The following is a 16005-nucleotide window of genomic DNA, read 5'->3' on the forward strand; positions in this document are numbered from 1 at the left end:
GGCTCACCATCAAATACAAAATCATTCTTGCATATCCCGATTAAGTGTGATTAAAACTAAGAGCACAATCTCTTCGTTCCAAGTCAACATAATAAACACGAAGACACAAGTAACTCTTTTTGCAAAGAATTACAATGTTCTCTACTAGACGATGGTTTCCATACAAATAGTGAGAGTTCCACAAGACTACCAAGTGTTGAACACATGAAGACTAAGGAATGTTAAGTGGAATACATCCGTTCAATAATTTCCACAATAATGTCTTAATTGTTGTCCCCCCCAATGTGCTATATATACCCTCATACTCAATGAAATATTGAACATTAAGTTTCCGTGGTTGTGAGTTTGAACAATAGCTATCCATAATTGTGAGTCTAGATACATGTCTTGCAACAATGAAAAACTATGAACCATCATATGCATAGATAAATCCAATATTGCAACTCATGTGATTCCCATCGTATCCATCTTTCTCTACAACAAATATCGGATAGATTTGCAAAATCAAAATGCAAAGCTTTCTTTGTCCATATTAGCAATGGCAAGCAATATAATTTCATCGATTCCATAATTCATTGTACAACCTTTAGTCATACATAAAATGACCAAGATTGTGACTTCCAATATGTGAACTTATCTCTTAACTTGGTAACCATTCATTCACTCAATTGGCCATTCGTACATTCATTCCCAATTGATACCCAATTGTCAAACAATAGAGCCTACCCTAACCGTGAATCCTTGCCATCCTAGACACCCCAAATCCCTCTTAGTACATGAGATGAGGTGACACTTCCTCCAATGAATATGCAATCTAGATGCCAATGCAAATTCCCTTCTCAAGATTATCATCTAAGGCTCAAAGAAACATGAAAGAATTGTTTGGTAAAGTCCACTACCAATTGCCCCCCAAGTGGAAGATGAAGACCTACAATGTCAACATTAGTTGTGTGACTTGATAACATCACCAATGGATGAGTAACAATAGCAAACAACAATGGGCTAAGTGGAAATCCTTGATAAACAAATCTTATGAGGGAAATATCAAATGTACCTCCACCATTTAGCATTACTTAGGACATCATATCTTATCCTAATAAAAACATGAGGTGAGACATACGTGGTCCAAAGCCCATTGTATGCATACCATGGAAACAAAGAACCAAATGATCTTAAGCTCTCTCCAAATCTAATTGCACCATAATCATTTCTTGATGAGCATGTCTTGCATAATCCATGGCTATTTGAACATTGAACACATTATTGGATATATTCCTACTTGTAATGAAATCATATTGTGTGTGGTTCATCAACTTTGGGAAATACTTTTAAATCTATTTGCCAAGACCTTTGCTGATATCGTATACAACCCGCCATCAATTGGTGAAAGGACTCCTGTGATGCCATCTTCAAAAATAATTTAATGAGACCAACCTTCCACATTTGAAGCATACAACTAGAATCTTGGCAATGTTAAAACATCAAAGTTAAAGGCCCAAAAAGCTTCATTTATCTAGCCATCCCAACCAAAGCTCTTACCACTAGGAGGGTGCTTTAACATCCAAAAGTTCCACACAAGAATGTCTTTCAATTTCTTCATATAGGATTTCACCCCATATCTACTATCAAGCATGAACGCATTACACATATTCCAATTGTGTTGCAGTCCCCAATATCATAAAATTTGGAACATGAGAAAAAACCCATTGTTGAGGCCTCAAATATACGAATTAAAACTTGTCAAATGTTTGATAAGTACTTCCAAATCATATGTGTTAATAGGGCATTTAATGAACCTCTATGCATTGTCCTACAACGGAATGGTGCAAAAGCATGTATGTGACCCTAGTCCTAACCTCTTTAAGGTTGAACCTAATGGGAGCCCATCAATCATGACTCTCCATATGAATACCCTTGCACAAAATGACAAACCCTTGCAATATATGCCACCACCTTGCATTTGACTTACATACATTCAACACCAAGATAATGATGCAATTGCATGATGATACAATATATTTGTAATGAACTGTAACTAACTTTAATCGCCAATCCACCCAAGGTGCAACATTTCTTTTCATTGGCAAATATCCATACAACATTTATCTTGTAATTTCTCCCAAATAAATCCATAATTTGGGGGAATACATAACCATCATTTGGTATCTTCAAAATCTGACAACCTTTGAGATTCATCATCAACCACATCTCCCGGGTCTACAACCCCCAATTGAAATAAACAATAGAATTGAGATCCCCGCTTCTCTTTTCCATGCCAATGCAACAATCAAGAAGAAAAGAGCAATTCATTTTGTAATGAATTACAAAATTCTTGATCACTTTATGGTGCCCACTCGAAAAAAGATAATGCATCTTGCCATGACCTTACCAATTGTTGCTCGTACATAATGTTGAATCTTTAAAGAATACATCTATTGATCAATGGCCACCACAATGCTTGAATCTTTGTTTTCGCAGGCACCAATCATTCATGCTCAATAAAATATTGGATCATAGATATCCATGGTTGATATTGTCGACACATATATCATAATAATGCAAATCTACAAGCCATCAAATGCATTTCCAAATCCAACCACATCACCTAACCATTTGGGTGTAGCCAAATGATCCCATTTCTCTCTCTCTCTCTCTCTCTCTCTCTCTCTCTCTCTCTCTCTCTCTCTCAACCCTCAAAGAGTCCTGCTTTCTAACGCAAACGAATTTGCTCCAACACGATGTTAATGGAAAGGAACTTTGTTATCACTTCATTGTTGATAACATGCACCAAGCTCAAAGAACCTCCAAAACTCCTTACTGACCGTCAAATCAGCAAAAGAATTCGGTGTTTTCTACCATATGAGATGTTAGTAAGGTAGTTAAAGCCCCCAAGAATCATGGTCTTCTAAGACGCACATGTAGGATCTTCTCACCTACAAGAATCATGATCTTTGATAACCACAAAGAAGTAAAATTTGGTAATTAGGAATGAAGCCAACAAAAACAAAATCCATCTTCAGCCTATATAGATGTCAAAGAAGCTATAAAAAAATAGAGGTGATGCACTATAGGAAATCAATAGAACCTCTTCCTATTTATCGCATCATCTTCAATAAACTATAAATGACCTCTCCAATGAGGGATGTTGGATTTAATAAAGTCAAACATTGCATGCAGCAACTGAATGGCATCATTGTTGGTATAAAGCTAATACCGTAAGTGGTCTTGTGCCTTATGCATGTTACATTGCTTGATATATCAATTAGAAATATGAAAAGCTAATCACTTCCATTTGAGCATTCCCAATTATAAATGGAATTCATAAAAAAGCCAATTTGCATTTGATATACTACGACATTTCCAAGCTTACTCCAAATTCTAGCAATTTTATTTGTCTTCACACTGAACTCTGAAATTTGCCTATTTCTAGAAAGCTACCATAGCATTCTACTTTGTGTTAAACATGCTTACTACACAATCTGAATTCCTCAAGGTGGATTGATTGGATGTTCCAACAGTAAACATTTGTGAGCAAATCAAACATTTAATAAATTTCTAACCCAAAAAACTAACTGGTTTCCCTGACCTGTGTGATATTGATGTGCTATTAACAAGGTAAGCATTTGTGTCAAGATACAAGTTTGATTGATGTTTATAATGTTCCAGAACAGACTTCGCGGCTTGTCCAGGACAGACTTCGTACACATTCACCTCATTTCTTCTAGATCATGTGCATCATCATCATGTAAAACAATCAAATCAGTGTGACGACATTGAACAAAAAAATTAAATATTTACGATACAAATGGAAACACTTGACAACCACCAACTTTCATGTAGACTACCAAATTCTATATATTCATATTCTTTAGTACAATATTTGGTTCTACAATGAACTTTCATGTCCATTCAACCAATTTCTTCATGCATCATTACATCAATATTAAGCTGTACTATCCCCTGTTTCATCTCCTCAGTCGTAGGAGTAAGATCCAAATCCCTGGTCATATCATTGACATATATAAATGAAGTATTAAGCACAACCAAATTAACAAAAAAATCCATGTCTTCATCATTAGAGACTATATCTTTAAATAAATAGACCTTTGTGAAGACGGATTGGTGATTGATCCTTTTGGCGATGAAATTCACGCAAATGAGAATGTCTTCTCTTAAACTCCAATTAGAAAGATTCCAGCAAAATCAACTGGTAAAAAGAGATACACCTAAATTCAAATGAGAAAGTCAATTTCTCTTCATTGATTATGGAGCAAAAAATGCAGAGTCCTTGACATCGAAACATACATGTGAACGATGGCAGTATATTTATTCCTGACAGATGAAATTCACGCAAATGAGAATGTCTTCTCTTAAACTCCAATTAGAAAGATTCCAGCAAAATCAACTGGTAAAAAGAGATACACCTAAATTCAAATGAGAAAGTCAATTTCTCTTCATTGATTATGGAGCAAAAAATGCAGAGTCCTTGACATCGAAACATACATGTGAACGATGGCAGTATATTTATTCCTGACAGATGATTGATTTTGTCCATGTAAATAAAATGGTGCTTTTTTCACCCTCAGCTACTTCAGTTGTGAATGAGGTTTACAACTTCAGAATATGTCATTTTCAGCTCTTTTTGAAATGTATATGGGAGGCCTCAAATACATCATATATATGTTTCTGTACTGAATTGACCAACTCAGCACTGAAAAAGACAAATAAAAATAATTACCCACTTCAATGAGAACTTTCCATTCACAGCTTCCAAAGAGATCCCCAAAGCAATGATTACATCCTCTCTGGTCAAAACTTGAGAATCCATTGGGTAGAGTAGCGAATCTTCACTAGGCAATTTGCTTTCTGTGTGTTACAGATACCCAGAAACATTCATAGGCAATTTGCTTTCTGTGTGTGCATACATGATGGCTGCTGTTATCATATCCATAGTGAGTTAATTGTTTGTGCCTCTTTCACAAACTTTTTTCGCACCTTGTGAGAGATTGGTAAATCGGATTTTTTGGAGAGATTGTAAAGCTACGGAAGACTCAGAGGTTGCTAGGCTCAGCCATGATTTGTTCTATGGATAAACCAACTCACCGCAACTCAAGACTCGATCACGTATAGAGCACAGGGTCTACCCATTGGGTATATTGCCATCAAACTCATTCCAACTCAAGATTTGATTTGAACAGAGCACAAAATTCCACCAAAGTGGGGTACATTGGTCCTCAAACACATCCCAGATTAGACTTGATTGTATAGAGTCCAAAGGTCCACGCAATACCGTATATTGGTCATCAAACTCATCCCAGGTCAGACTTGATTGTATACAGCACAAAGATCCACTCGATAGGGCACCCTGTCATCTAAAAGCGTCTCGGAGAAAGGTCACGAGGTGATGGTGGCGGCCGCTGTAACCCCCGTGGAACCTCACCTGATCTCATACGTTTGTTCGATTGAAGAGGTGGAGACCTGAAAAAACAATGAAGATGCTTTGTTATTTTTTATCACCAAAAAATGCCAGGGCAGGTGTCAAATGGAAAGCTCTTCAATGTTATTTTTGTAAAGATAAGCAAGAAAGAATATAGTGGTGGTTCAAAAGTGCACCTTGGTGAATTCATCCTTTTTTGAGGTCCTCGTGCTTGAGATGTCACCTGAAGAGACCATAGTGCTTCCTCCGCTGCCTGTCCAATAAATAAATAAAAATTTATTAGAAAGTAGAGCTTTATATGAAAAAGTACAAAAGGCCTTATCAGAATTGTCATGTGGTGTAAGAAAATCAATTGGCCATCAACACTATTTGCTTTTAAAGTATGCATTTTTACATATATATTCTTTACTTCCTGGTTATAAGTGGACATATAACGACTGATTCTGATTGAACAGAAAATTGGAAACCTGGCCTTGTGTCATACCTTATGTTTGGCTTCTTCCCAAGAACTTCCAATACCCTTCCCCATCACTCGACCTGCAACTTCAACCTATCACCAAACTACGTTTAGAACTAGTTTTATAATTTCGTGTAGTCCATCTTGAAATTCCTAATTTTAGAGGAGGCACTTCAAGTTACCTGACAAACATGTCCTTGTTCTGAACCAGACAAACCTGAATTAAAGATGACATTCATTCCCCCCATCGTACACTGCACAAAAAAAGGTGGATTCCCATTTTGAACTATATGTACTTTCTCTAATACATCTTTGAAGACGTTAATATATCTTTCTTTCTAAAGTTCAAGTTTCCAAAAGGCTAACGAAAACCATTCTTACATAATCTTTCAAATCTGTAATAGGATTCTGCACTCTGTTTTCTTCAGTGAAAGGCACATACTTTGTATGCCCTGAGACACTAGACACAAATGGCATGGCTTCATCACCAATGGGATGCCCCAATCCTGTCAAAAAACGAGGATCCCTTGTATTCCACCTGGGTGCACATTCATCATTTGAATAGGAACCCATTAGTTTTCCATGACCAAGTACATTTATAGCTTGTGTTGGATGGGATATGAACTGGCCTACAGAAAGAGAGAGAGAGATATATTAGTGTCTCTAAAAGACCGTGATGGCCTATGACACCTCATAAAGATTTACAAGCACTTTTGTTAAATCATAAGCAGCAACAAGAGAAAAATGTGTTCATGATTACACGTATCCTTGAGTAATTATGAGAGAAAAGCAAACAATTTGATTTTAGAACTTGTGCGCATAATGAAGAAAATAGTAAATGAAAATACTTACTAGCCATAAATCGCAGAGAACTATCAGCTGCCTTATGTTGGGCCTCTTTCTTTGTCTTTCCAATGCCTTCTCCTACCTTATCACCACCAAAAAGAACCTACAGTTTTCCACAATTTCCAAAAAACAGATTATCCACGTAATATATGGACTTCAGGAGTGTAAATGATAGTACAAAGAATATGTATAATACCTCTACAGCAAACTGAAGCTCTTTTGTTGTATTTAATAATGATTTGAACTCCAACTGATAAACCAAAGTTAAGAAATCTTAAAATTAAAACGCATTGAGACATGGACATGCTTGATTGTATGGCAATGAGATGACAGTCTACCTTTGTGTTACACTTCTGAGCAATCTCCTGTAAGACAGCTACAGGAGTTGACATGTTTGATCCAACATTTTGCCTCATCTGAAGAACTCGTTGATTCATAACTGAAGAACTGTCACTTTCTGCAAACATCACAGCTTATTATTATAACTACAGAAAACACACAATATATTATGCAAGTTGAAATCGTGAAAATATATAACCTGAATACAACTGACCCATAAATGTGGTATCAGGTCTTTGTTTCTCATCTCGAGGGTACACCTATTTCAATGAGAAGAAATTTAATAACCACTCTGGGGAAAAAAACTACCATGTAAAATCATCTATACAAGTTTCATGGGGTCATAAATATATACTTGGGAAATTCCATCATGACCCACAAACTCTGAACTGCCATAGAACGGGGGACTATGAGACTGTTGCTTTGCAAAAGATGGCGATTCTGGCTCTAATACCATTCCAGATGAGGTTCTTGACACTTGCCTAGGGCTCATCTCTTCCTCAGCTCCAAGCCAACCACCAGCAGGTGCCGGTGCTGGTACTGTTACATGCAAAATTGGCTTCAATGGAACTGTTGAAGGCCCATGAGATGTATCTATATATTGTGGTGTCTCTTGTCCATGTTGCAGAATCAGTAATCTTCTTCGTGTGTCAGGATCAAGCTCGGAATCTGGAACCTCTCCTTCTTCTCGTATAGGGGAGCCTTGTCGGGAATGTTCAAAATGATGGGATGCCGGTGGTGTGGGAGGTATCACTGTCAGCATCTCACTTGGGAAACGGGACAGTTCTTGTTTTTCAACAGCAGGTGGTGTGAGGGGTCTCATTGTGGTCAATAGCATAGGAGAAGGAAATACACCTGTGGGGACAAAAGGCAACGGCAACGGCAACGGCAACGGCAACGGCATAGGTGGATGCAGTACAGGTCTCTGTCCTTCGCCTTCACTTCCAGCCACAACACTTGGTAGAAGTGTAGAGCTGCTTGACATTCCCTGTATATGTACATAGTATAAAATGCACACAAAGGTTATGATAAAGGTAAATCACATGAATAAATAAAATCAAGATCATACACACTGTTTTTAAAGTTTCTCACAGCCAATTCCATTATATATAGCATAAAATTCATGTAAAGATGGCGATAATAAATGTCATAAGTTGAATCATATCTTTCATTTATTGTTTTCTTACTACTGTCTCATCAGACAAATTTAGCTTTCAGATACGTTACTTTTCTCCTGCAGTTTGAACTAATATATGATTCAAATTCTAATTATCTTCGATGACCCAATATGATAGGAATCAATTATCTGTATTTAAATTCACATGAAAAAAATTAACAAAACCTCTGCTAGTTTTTTCCCAACTTCAACATCTGTCATGCCATCTAGAAACACCTTCTTTTCATTGGTAGCATCAGCAGCAAACCCATTGTCTTCCTGAAACAAGGTAAATTTTATTATATAAGATGCTAATATACAACATCAATGATAATATCTAGCAAAAAAATCAAGATACCAAATTCGCAAACTATTATGCATTGTGTATCTACAAAGGATAAAGAGTCTAAATGTTCCAGTATGTCAATCATTGGAGAACAATTAGCTGCTGTGATGCATTACATACTAGATCAATGTTTCCAGAGGCATAAGGAATGACTACTAAATATCCCCATCCATGTAACTGCTAGCTAAGGGTGGAAGTAGACTCATAAAGACAACCAAGAAACTCAGTTTCTACTCATTTCATAGAATGATGTGAATACGAGTGGCTTTTTAAGTCCTGATTAACTGGTCCGTTTTAGGAGGGAGATCCATTTTCATTGTCATTTAATAAAAATTGCTCACTCATCTGTAACCATCTAAGCTCCCACTAAACTAGATGTCTAGCATATATGTATATATAGGGAGACAAAGAGAGGGAGAAAGAAAGATATATTAACGTCATTTATGAGGTCAAAATGGCCTATAAGACCAAACAAGAGATTACATCTTAAGTGTTGTCTTGTCTTTGAGAATAACAAATATAAAAAAATAAGTAAATAATACTTTGTAAATATAAAAGTATATAAGATAAAAAGAGACGAGGGAATCTGGTTTTCGGCACATGTGAGATTCTCAAGTTAGATATATTGTAGCTTTTGTCTTCGAAAGATCTCTAGCATAGGTCGATCCAGAATGGAGATGTCTCCAAAGCGAGGGGAAGAGAGAGAGAGAGAGAGAGAGAGAGAGAGAGAGAATCTTTGCACCTCTACTATCATATAATTACTGACTATTGGTGGTTGTGGCAAAGTAGAAATTTCTGCATCAAAATCCACATCATCCATCTTCTTTAATAGTACTTCATCAAGATCCCTGCAATTTTCTCATAAGAAATAGCAAGTTACTTAATCTAGAAAAAAGGTATTCCAATTTGTACAAAAACAGCCAAAATACTAAAGTTAAATATCAGTAATATATATAAGAACCAGTCCAATCTCTTGAGGACATGCTCCCTGTCAAGGACTAATGACACCTTAGTCAATGCCTCTTAGGTGCCAATCCCCTTGACAGTTGACTGTAAACACATCTTAAATTGGTTGAAAAATAATTTCATAGGTGTTAATCCCCTTGACAGTAGATATATTTTCAAGTGACTGTAAGACACATCTTAAATTGGTTGCAAAATAACTTCATAAGACAAGAATATTCTGGGCTTGCAAACTTACGCTATAAGTGTGTATAAATAACACTGATCACAGACTAATCACAGTGCTTAGTCAACACCTCCTGGTGGGGACAGGGAACCATATAGTGCAATCACCCACAGATCTCCTAATATACTGTACAATCACAAGTGTAATGCTCCTTGGTCTCAGGATCTGTCTTGCAGAGAATGGTTGAGTTATCGTGGCTCACACATGAGGCTACGTGAAAGTGGGTGCTCCATAGAAAACTGTTCTTAATGCTACTATAGGAGGCGCTACCAGCTGTATATAGAATATATTTGAGGCCAAGTATGAACATTACTTCCCACACCACAAACACAAGAAATTTGACTGGAATAAGTTCAAGCTCTCACATGAGGAAGAAAAACGAAAAATCCCAAGAGGGGAACAATCCAATTTGGTCACTATATGTAGCTAATATTAGGAACTAGAACAGTCTTGTATTGCATGTTATTGGCCAAGCTGCCGAAGTTGCAGCCAAACCCGTTGACAATATGAGACCCATGGAAAGTCTGTCTATGTGTACATAAAGGGAAGTGGAAATCTACACTTCGTGAGAAGTCATCTCTAAGAAATGGATATGGATATCTTTTATTGCTGGGCTCATGCACAGGATGAACTAGTTATTATGGCATCTCTATTCAGACAACCAGCATTGCAGAGCAGGTGAAGTTACGTAAATCAGCATTCAAAATTAACCCATGTTAACAAGGTGATATCCAGATCAGCCACAAAGAACTGACCTACTCAATCACATATCGGAAAACAGTCTAACCTGAAAAATCCACCCCGTACATTGCAAGCTACGTTCCTAGCAACACAAAGGATTGGGACAGGAGTGCTTGTCTGAAATGAAGAAACCAAGCCATGTCATCATGCAAGCTCATTTCTGAACCTTGTAATGATAAAATCAGCTTAAAACATACCTCGGCCTGTGGCGCATAATAAGGTGCAAAAGCTGGTACAACATGTACTTGGGGCTGATCTTGGTCTTCCCAAACTTTAAGCCGATCATCGATAACCATAGCCATTTTTGGATGGCAGTTCCCACTAGAGAACATACTAGTTAAAGATTTCTTTGAGCCTGATGAGTTAAACATTATGCACATATTGAAATTCAAAGTAAAAAAACCAATGTTCAACCACAAAATGAAGATCTTTGTCCCAACTTACCTGACTTCACACAGACTACTCGATCTATCATCTCCTTTCTATTTATTAGTTCAGCATCTGGATCAAGCAATCGCCACATCTCTAGTGCATATTCTTTTTCAGACATTGTACACACAAAAACTTCAAATCGCTTGCGACCTTTGGCAGTCAAATACTTTCGAAGCTCTTCCCAAGCTGGACGCAGTTTTACCACTACACTCGTATCCCGGATCTACACCATTGCATATGTTACATAGAATTACAGAAGTGGATCATTATTTCAACATCTTATGATAGAATAATTAAAGTGTGCCAGTACTTGAAGAAAATTCTGAAGAAAGGTTTGTTTCACGCACATTAGGGTTGATGCGTGTAAAGATCATGTCACGGTCTTGCAATCTAACTACAGGACGTTTAAGGGGAAGACCTCCTTCGGTGGAAGATGGAACCACTTCCACATTGGCAGTCACAAATTTTTCTCCAATATTGTCCCACACACGATCCTCTTCTATGTACTGCTTGAGCATTTCCCGATCTTGCATGTACCGCTTCAGTTCAGAAGACATCCCTGAAACTTTCTGTGGCTCTGATTCTATTTTGAGTTTAGACCTAAGAGCATCGATACGATCTTCATAGGATCGCATCGTATTTGCAACGATCAGAGTCTCGTCTAGATCAAAAACAAGAGCTAAGCACCTCAAGTTGAGCATGGTCAGGCAAGTATTGTACAATCCAGATGTAATCACAAAACCCCAGAAGTAAGGCTTTGACTTTCTTATCACATTCATCGCCACTAAATGAAGCTCCATTCCACCTGGCATATAAATAACAGCAGTCTGAAAAACAAAAGTCAACAAATAAGTTTGATACAAATGATGAAATTATATATTAGCTAGAAAAGGAAAGTAATCAGGTGGAAAATGTGATTTGTACTTTCATGACTCTGACGCACCCAAATGCACATAACCTATCTAAATTAGTTCGGTTTAAAGTGAGATACTTAAATGCAAGTCTCATCAATATTAGGACCTGATGCATATGTCTATGAGCTATGATTGGCTTGACATTTGAAGTTTCTTTCCACAAATACCAGAAAATGCCCATTTACTACTGGTATGTCAACTGTTCTCGTTTATCAATGTCAAATTGGTTCCGGTTCTCGCTATTTACTTAAGCCACAGTCTCAAGCCAATGGATATTAGGCTACTTCTAATACACAAAAATAACCCAAAACAACCGTTCTTATAGAGAATAACATCATAGTAAGGATCTTCAAATAAACAAGAAAAATATGTGAAGATTCATGTACATCCACAGTATTCATGAGTCACTCCGCCAGCACCACATCAAGAGTTAGAAAAATCAAAGTAGCTGAATAGTTTAGTGTTTGTTGGAGGATAATAATGTTACCTTTAATTCCTTCAGGCATGCAGAATGCACCACCTCAACTTCCCTCGACTCAGTGGAAGATTCGAGAGGTTCTATCTTGAACACCATATCATCACTTGCAACTGTACGGAGAACTACCAATGGGGAACAACGATCACTTGCGATTGAGAATGATGAGATCCTGAGATCTTCACCAGATACAAAAGGTATCCGGTTGCTTTGTGGAGAGATTGACACATCGCAGATGAATTTATCATCATTGTGTAGCCTAGCTACAACCCCATCCTTCTGTCCCATGGTGAAAGTCAACTTTATTCAAGACCTACCAACTTAGTCGAACCATTCGAAAAAAATCTCCTCTGTATGCATACAAGGAAGAACATATGAATGCTTGTAACGAATTTGTGCCCTACAATATGTAAACTACTTAGGTGATTATTTTAAGTTTGTGTTTCATCAAGACATTTCTTTTTTCAAATCCAGCATGTTATCAAGCTGCTCATGCAAGAGGGCCTAGATTTTTAATTTGCAGGTCATCTTGGAGTGCAATCAAGAAGACCTCTACCAATACAAAGTTTCAAGTAAAGACCCCAACTTGCATGCCTGTTATAAAAAAAGTTCCTTCTTTTAAAGGCTTGGCATGATGATGTTCAAGCAAAAACCACTTCACTCCAAAGTTTAATATATGTTTAGAGAATTCCATAAGTATAACATGTATAAACCATAACATTTCATGCAAAATAATCCTTTCACTCCACAACTTCTCTAGAACCTTGTTGGCATGCCAAACATGAAAGTGATAACAAAGCCTCAAATTCCAGTGATAATATTCAAGAAAACAGCTCCCTAGCCATGTTAAAGAATGTTCAATTTAAAATCCCGTGTGAACACCAAAAAGACTTGCGTACCTCTTCAAAAAATATAATCTTAACTCGAAAAGCCCATCTCTCTTGCTATGGCCCTTATTGGCATATTCACCTATGAAGAAAATATATCACTACGAACATCCCACTTCACAATATCATACATAAATCAACAGAAAACCAGTCCAAATTCCTAATTAATGATTTTTAAAGGTCTCAATCTTTGAAGATGATTACTTCTGTTTGATTTCTTCTTTTTGGCGATCAAAACGTAACCACAAGCAGATAATTTTGGGTCCTTTTGATGGGATCAACCTCTACCAAATCACAAAAATGTAGGGTTTTCTTTACTACATCAAAGATTGTGGGGTTTTCTACAACCCAAATCAAAGGGAGAACCAAACTTTCTGTGCTTGGTGTTTCGTTTAGCAAGTTTCTATCTCTATCGATCTAATGTCTATCTATCTACCTATCTCTGTCTGTCTATCTGCCGGTCGGTCGGTCGGTCGGTTGGTCTCTATCTCTGCATACGTGATTGCCATAATCGTGTGGATGGACGGATCTTTCAGTGACAGGGATCGATCTGAAACCCTAAAAAATACAATGGAAACACAGAAAGCTTAAAGAAGCAGAGACAAACAGAGGCAAGGTTGGAAAAGCTCTTGTTAAAATATAAATCACAATTTTTATTCACAATTTGTGTAAAAGAAAAAGAAAAAAACCCAAAACTTAATAAATAAATAAATAAATAAATACAAGATTTCAAGCATGAAGGAAAACTAATTAAAAACAATTCGGTAAAAATAGGGGACAAAAAAAAAGTGTGTGTGTGTGTGTCGGTGTTTGTGTCTTTGTGTGTGTGTGTGTGTGTGTGTGTACGTCTCTTTGTGTGTGTGTATCTCTCTCTCTATGTGTGTCTATGTCCGTGTCTCTGTCTCTGTGTGCATGGACAAAAAAATGTTTGTTGTGTGTGCATGGACTCGAGGAATACGTATTCCGAACCCTCAGACACTACCACTGATCACAAGATGGTTAACCACACACTTCTGACACAACCAAAAAGCGTAAAGAGAAGAAGAAGGAAGAATGAGCCTTGATGCCACATCTCCGTGCGTGTATGGCCGACCATTGTCGGCCTTACTAGAGCTTTGTGCTTGATATGTATTTCGAACCCTCATACAGTAGTTGATCACAAGATGGGCAACCACACACTTATGACGTGACCAAAAAGTGTAAAGAGAAGAAATAGGAAGAATGACCCACATGCCCATACCACCCATTTGCCTGATGCCACATCTGCACGCATGCATGGCTGACCATTGTTGGCCTCACCAAAACTCTGTGCCAAGGCCAAACGAGTGCTCGCGCCCGACCCACAAATCCTTGTGTTCCTCAATTTGTCATTGCGCGATTGAGTACGATGAGTTAAGAGTTGTGATTGTTTTCCAAATAAGGTCATGTGTAATCTCAAAATATTTGTCTTTTTAATGACCATGCATTTGTCATTTGAACCAAGATGAACATATGTGCAACCTCTAGTGATCTAACCTCAAATAGACATATGATCCATCACCCAAGACCTTAGGGTAGGGTTGAAACTATCGAGCAATGGAAGCTCGTGTAAACCATCAAGAAGGAGAACACCATCAAATTGTGGATATGGTTGGTCCACAACTCTAGTTTCGTCCTTGCATGCTCGTGTATCACATACATGATTGTAATAATAACTCAAGTTCGTGTAATAACATAAATATTATTTTAGTAATAATATTGTAATGATGACATCCGTGTTGTTTGTTTAATCGGGTGATGTTAAGAATGAGGAGACAACATAGCATCCAATAATATATCTAAAAAAAGCTATGTTAGGAAGCAAGTTCATCCAAATGGTTGACCAATACAAGTTACTTGCATATTAAGATAGGTTTACCAAAGAGAGGTTGACATGTGACATCCACACACCATTGTATGATGTATCTAATGACATAATGATGCCAATATTATGACATTTTACTAAGATAGGCTTATCAAAGAGAGTTTGACATGTGTCATGTACACACCATTGTATCTAATGAGATAATGATACCAGAGGGACCTTGCAAGTGTGTCAGTGATTCTCACCACAATCGAGTTTCTTAAACATATTACCATAGTCATGATCTCAAACAACATTCCAAGTCATTCCTTGAACACATTGGATACAAACATTACCTTCAATGAACAACATTAGGATTGGCTTGCTTTAATGATGACCCACAAATTTACCAAAATAATTGAGTGCAAAACCTAGTTGGGGGACAATGTCCTTTTCAAAGTGGAAAGGCATTGCTATTTTCCTCTTCTTCACATTAAAGAATTTTGTTTTCAATATGCATTAAAGAAAACTCTACCTCCAAATGCCTTCAAAGGTTATTTTTTGCGTTTTTGTATCAAGAAAGGTGACGTGTCCCTAACTTACTATCCAAGTGATTCCAAAATAGCACCATGATCCCAAACTCTTTACAATTAGATAAATTTTATTTTTGCATTTCCATTTCATATGCTTGCATTTATCTTTTCAAGTCAACGAATAGCTCAACCAAATGCAAACAGAAGGTGTTAAACAATTGTAAATTTTTTGAGTTAGAGACTTCACATTTATATGAATGTTTTAATCACATTGTCAACAATTTCTTGCACATAATGAAAGGTTAAAAGCAATCACATCTCAAGTCTACACTAGCATCATGGAACGAACATCAATGTGACAGATAATTATTTGCACGGGGTTTCAAATCATATGCCACGAGTGAAGGTAGCGTACAAAGCAAATGATACAT

The 16005-nt window shown here is 37.1% G+C and overlaps 1 protein-coding gene across 6 annotated transcripts; it reads right to left on the reverse strand.

The window, feature by feature from the left end:
- Window positions 1–3849: 3849 nt before the first annotated feature.
- LOC147857430 (RNA polymerase II C-terminal domain phosphatase-like 1) lies at window positions 3850–13837 on the reverse strand. Of its 6 annotated transcripts, XR_015530580.1 has the most exons (20): window positions 13232–13837; window positions 12345–12926; window positions 11291–11770; window positions 10956–11166; window positions 10709–10866; window positions 10558–10628; window positions 9324–9429; window positions 8422–8514; window positions 7435–8067; window positions 7279–7339; window positions 7079–7197; window positions 6937–6990; window positions 6747–6843; window positions 6276–6523; window positions 6077–6148; window positions 5922–5987; window positions 5614–5690; window positions 4504–5478; window positions 4105–4207; window positions 3850–4000 (listed from the first exon to the last, which is right to left on the reverse strand). XR_015530580.1 is itself a non-coding variant. In XM_087328242.1 (17 exons), exons 1-17 carry the CDS (start codon window positions 12618–12620, stop codon window positions 5373–5375), a joined length of 2928 nt encoding a protein of 975 aa, XP_087184368.1. In that variant the 5' UTR covers window positions 12621–13173; the 3' UTR covers window positions 4430–5372. The 6 variants fall into 6 exon arrangements, 2 of the variants coding, with proteins under 2 accessions (XP_087184368.1, XP_087184369.1); XR_015530581.1 differs by lacking the exon at window positions 13232–13837 and having other exon boundaries at window positions 7294–7339; window positions 12345–13174; XR_015530578.1 differs by lacking the exon at window positions 13232–13837 and having other exon boundaries at window positions 12345–13173.
- Window positions 13838–16005: the final 2168 nt, after the last annotated feature.

This window comes from Azolla caroliniana, unplaced genomic scaffold, assembly GCF_043228905.1.
Source record: "Azolla caroliniana isolate FFs.n. ecotype wild unplaced genomic scaffold, voAzoCaro1.0.p SCAF_12, whole genome shotgun sequence".
NCBI classification, from domain to species: Eukaryota; Viridiplantae; Streptophyta; class Polypodiopsida; order Salviniales; family Salviniaceae; genus Azolla; species Azolla caroliniana.

What these genes read in the sequence shown, in the direction of transcription:
- LOC147857430 (XM_087328242.1), bottom strand. Translation starts at nt 12,620, where the DNA reads ATGGGACAGAAGGATGGGGTTGTAGCTAGGCTACACAATGATGATAAA. An exon ending in AGTAGTCTGTGTGAAGTCAG is followed by an intron (nt 10,867 to 10,955) that starts GTAAGTTGGGAC and finishes TTAACTCATCAG; the next exon opens with GCTCAAAGAAATCTTTAACT. An exon ending in GGGAAGAAGCCAAACATAAG is followed by an intron (nt 5,691 to 5,921) that starts GTATGACACAAG and finishes TTTATTGGACAG; the next exon opens with GCAGCGGAGGAAGCACTATG.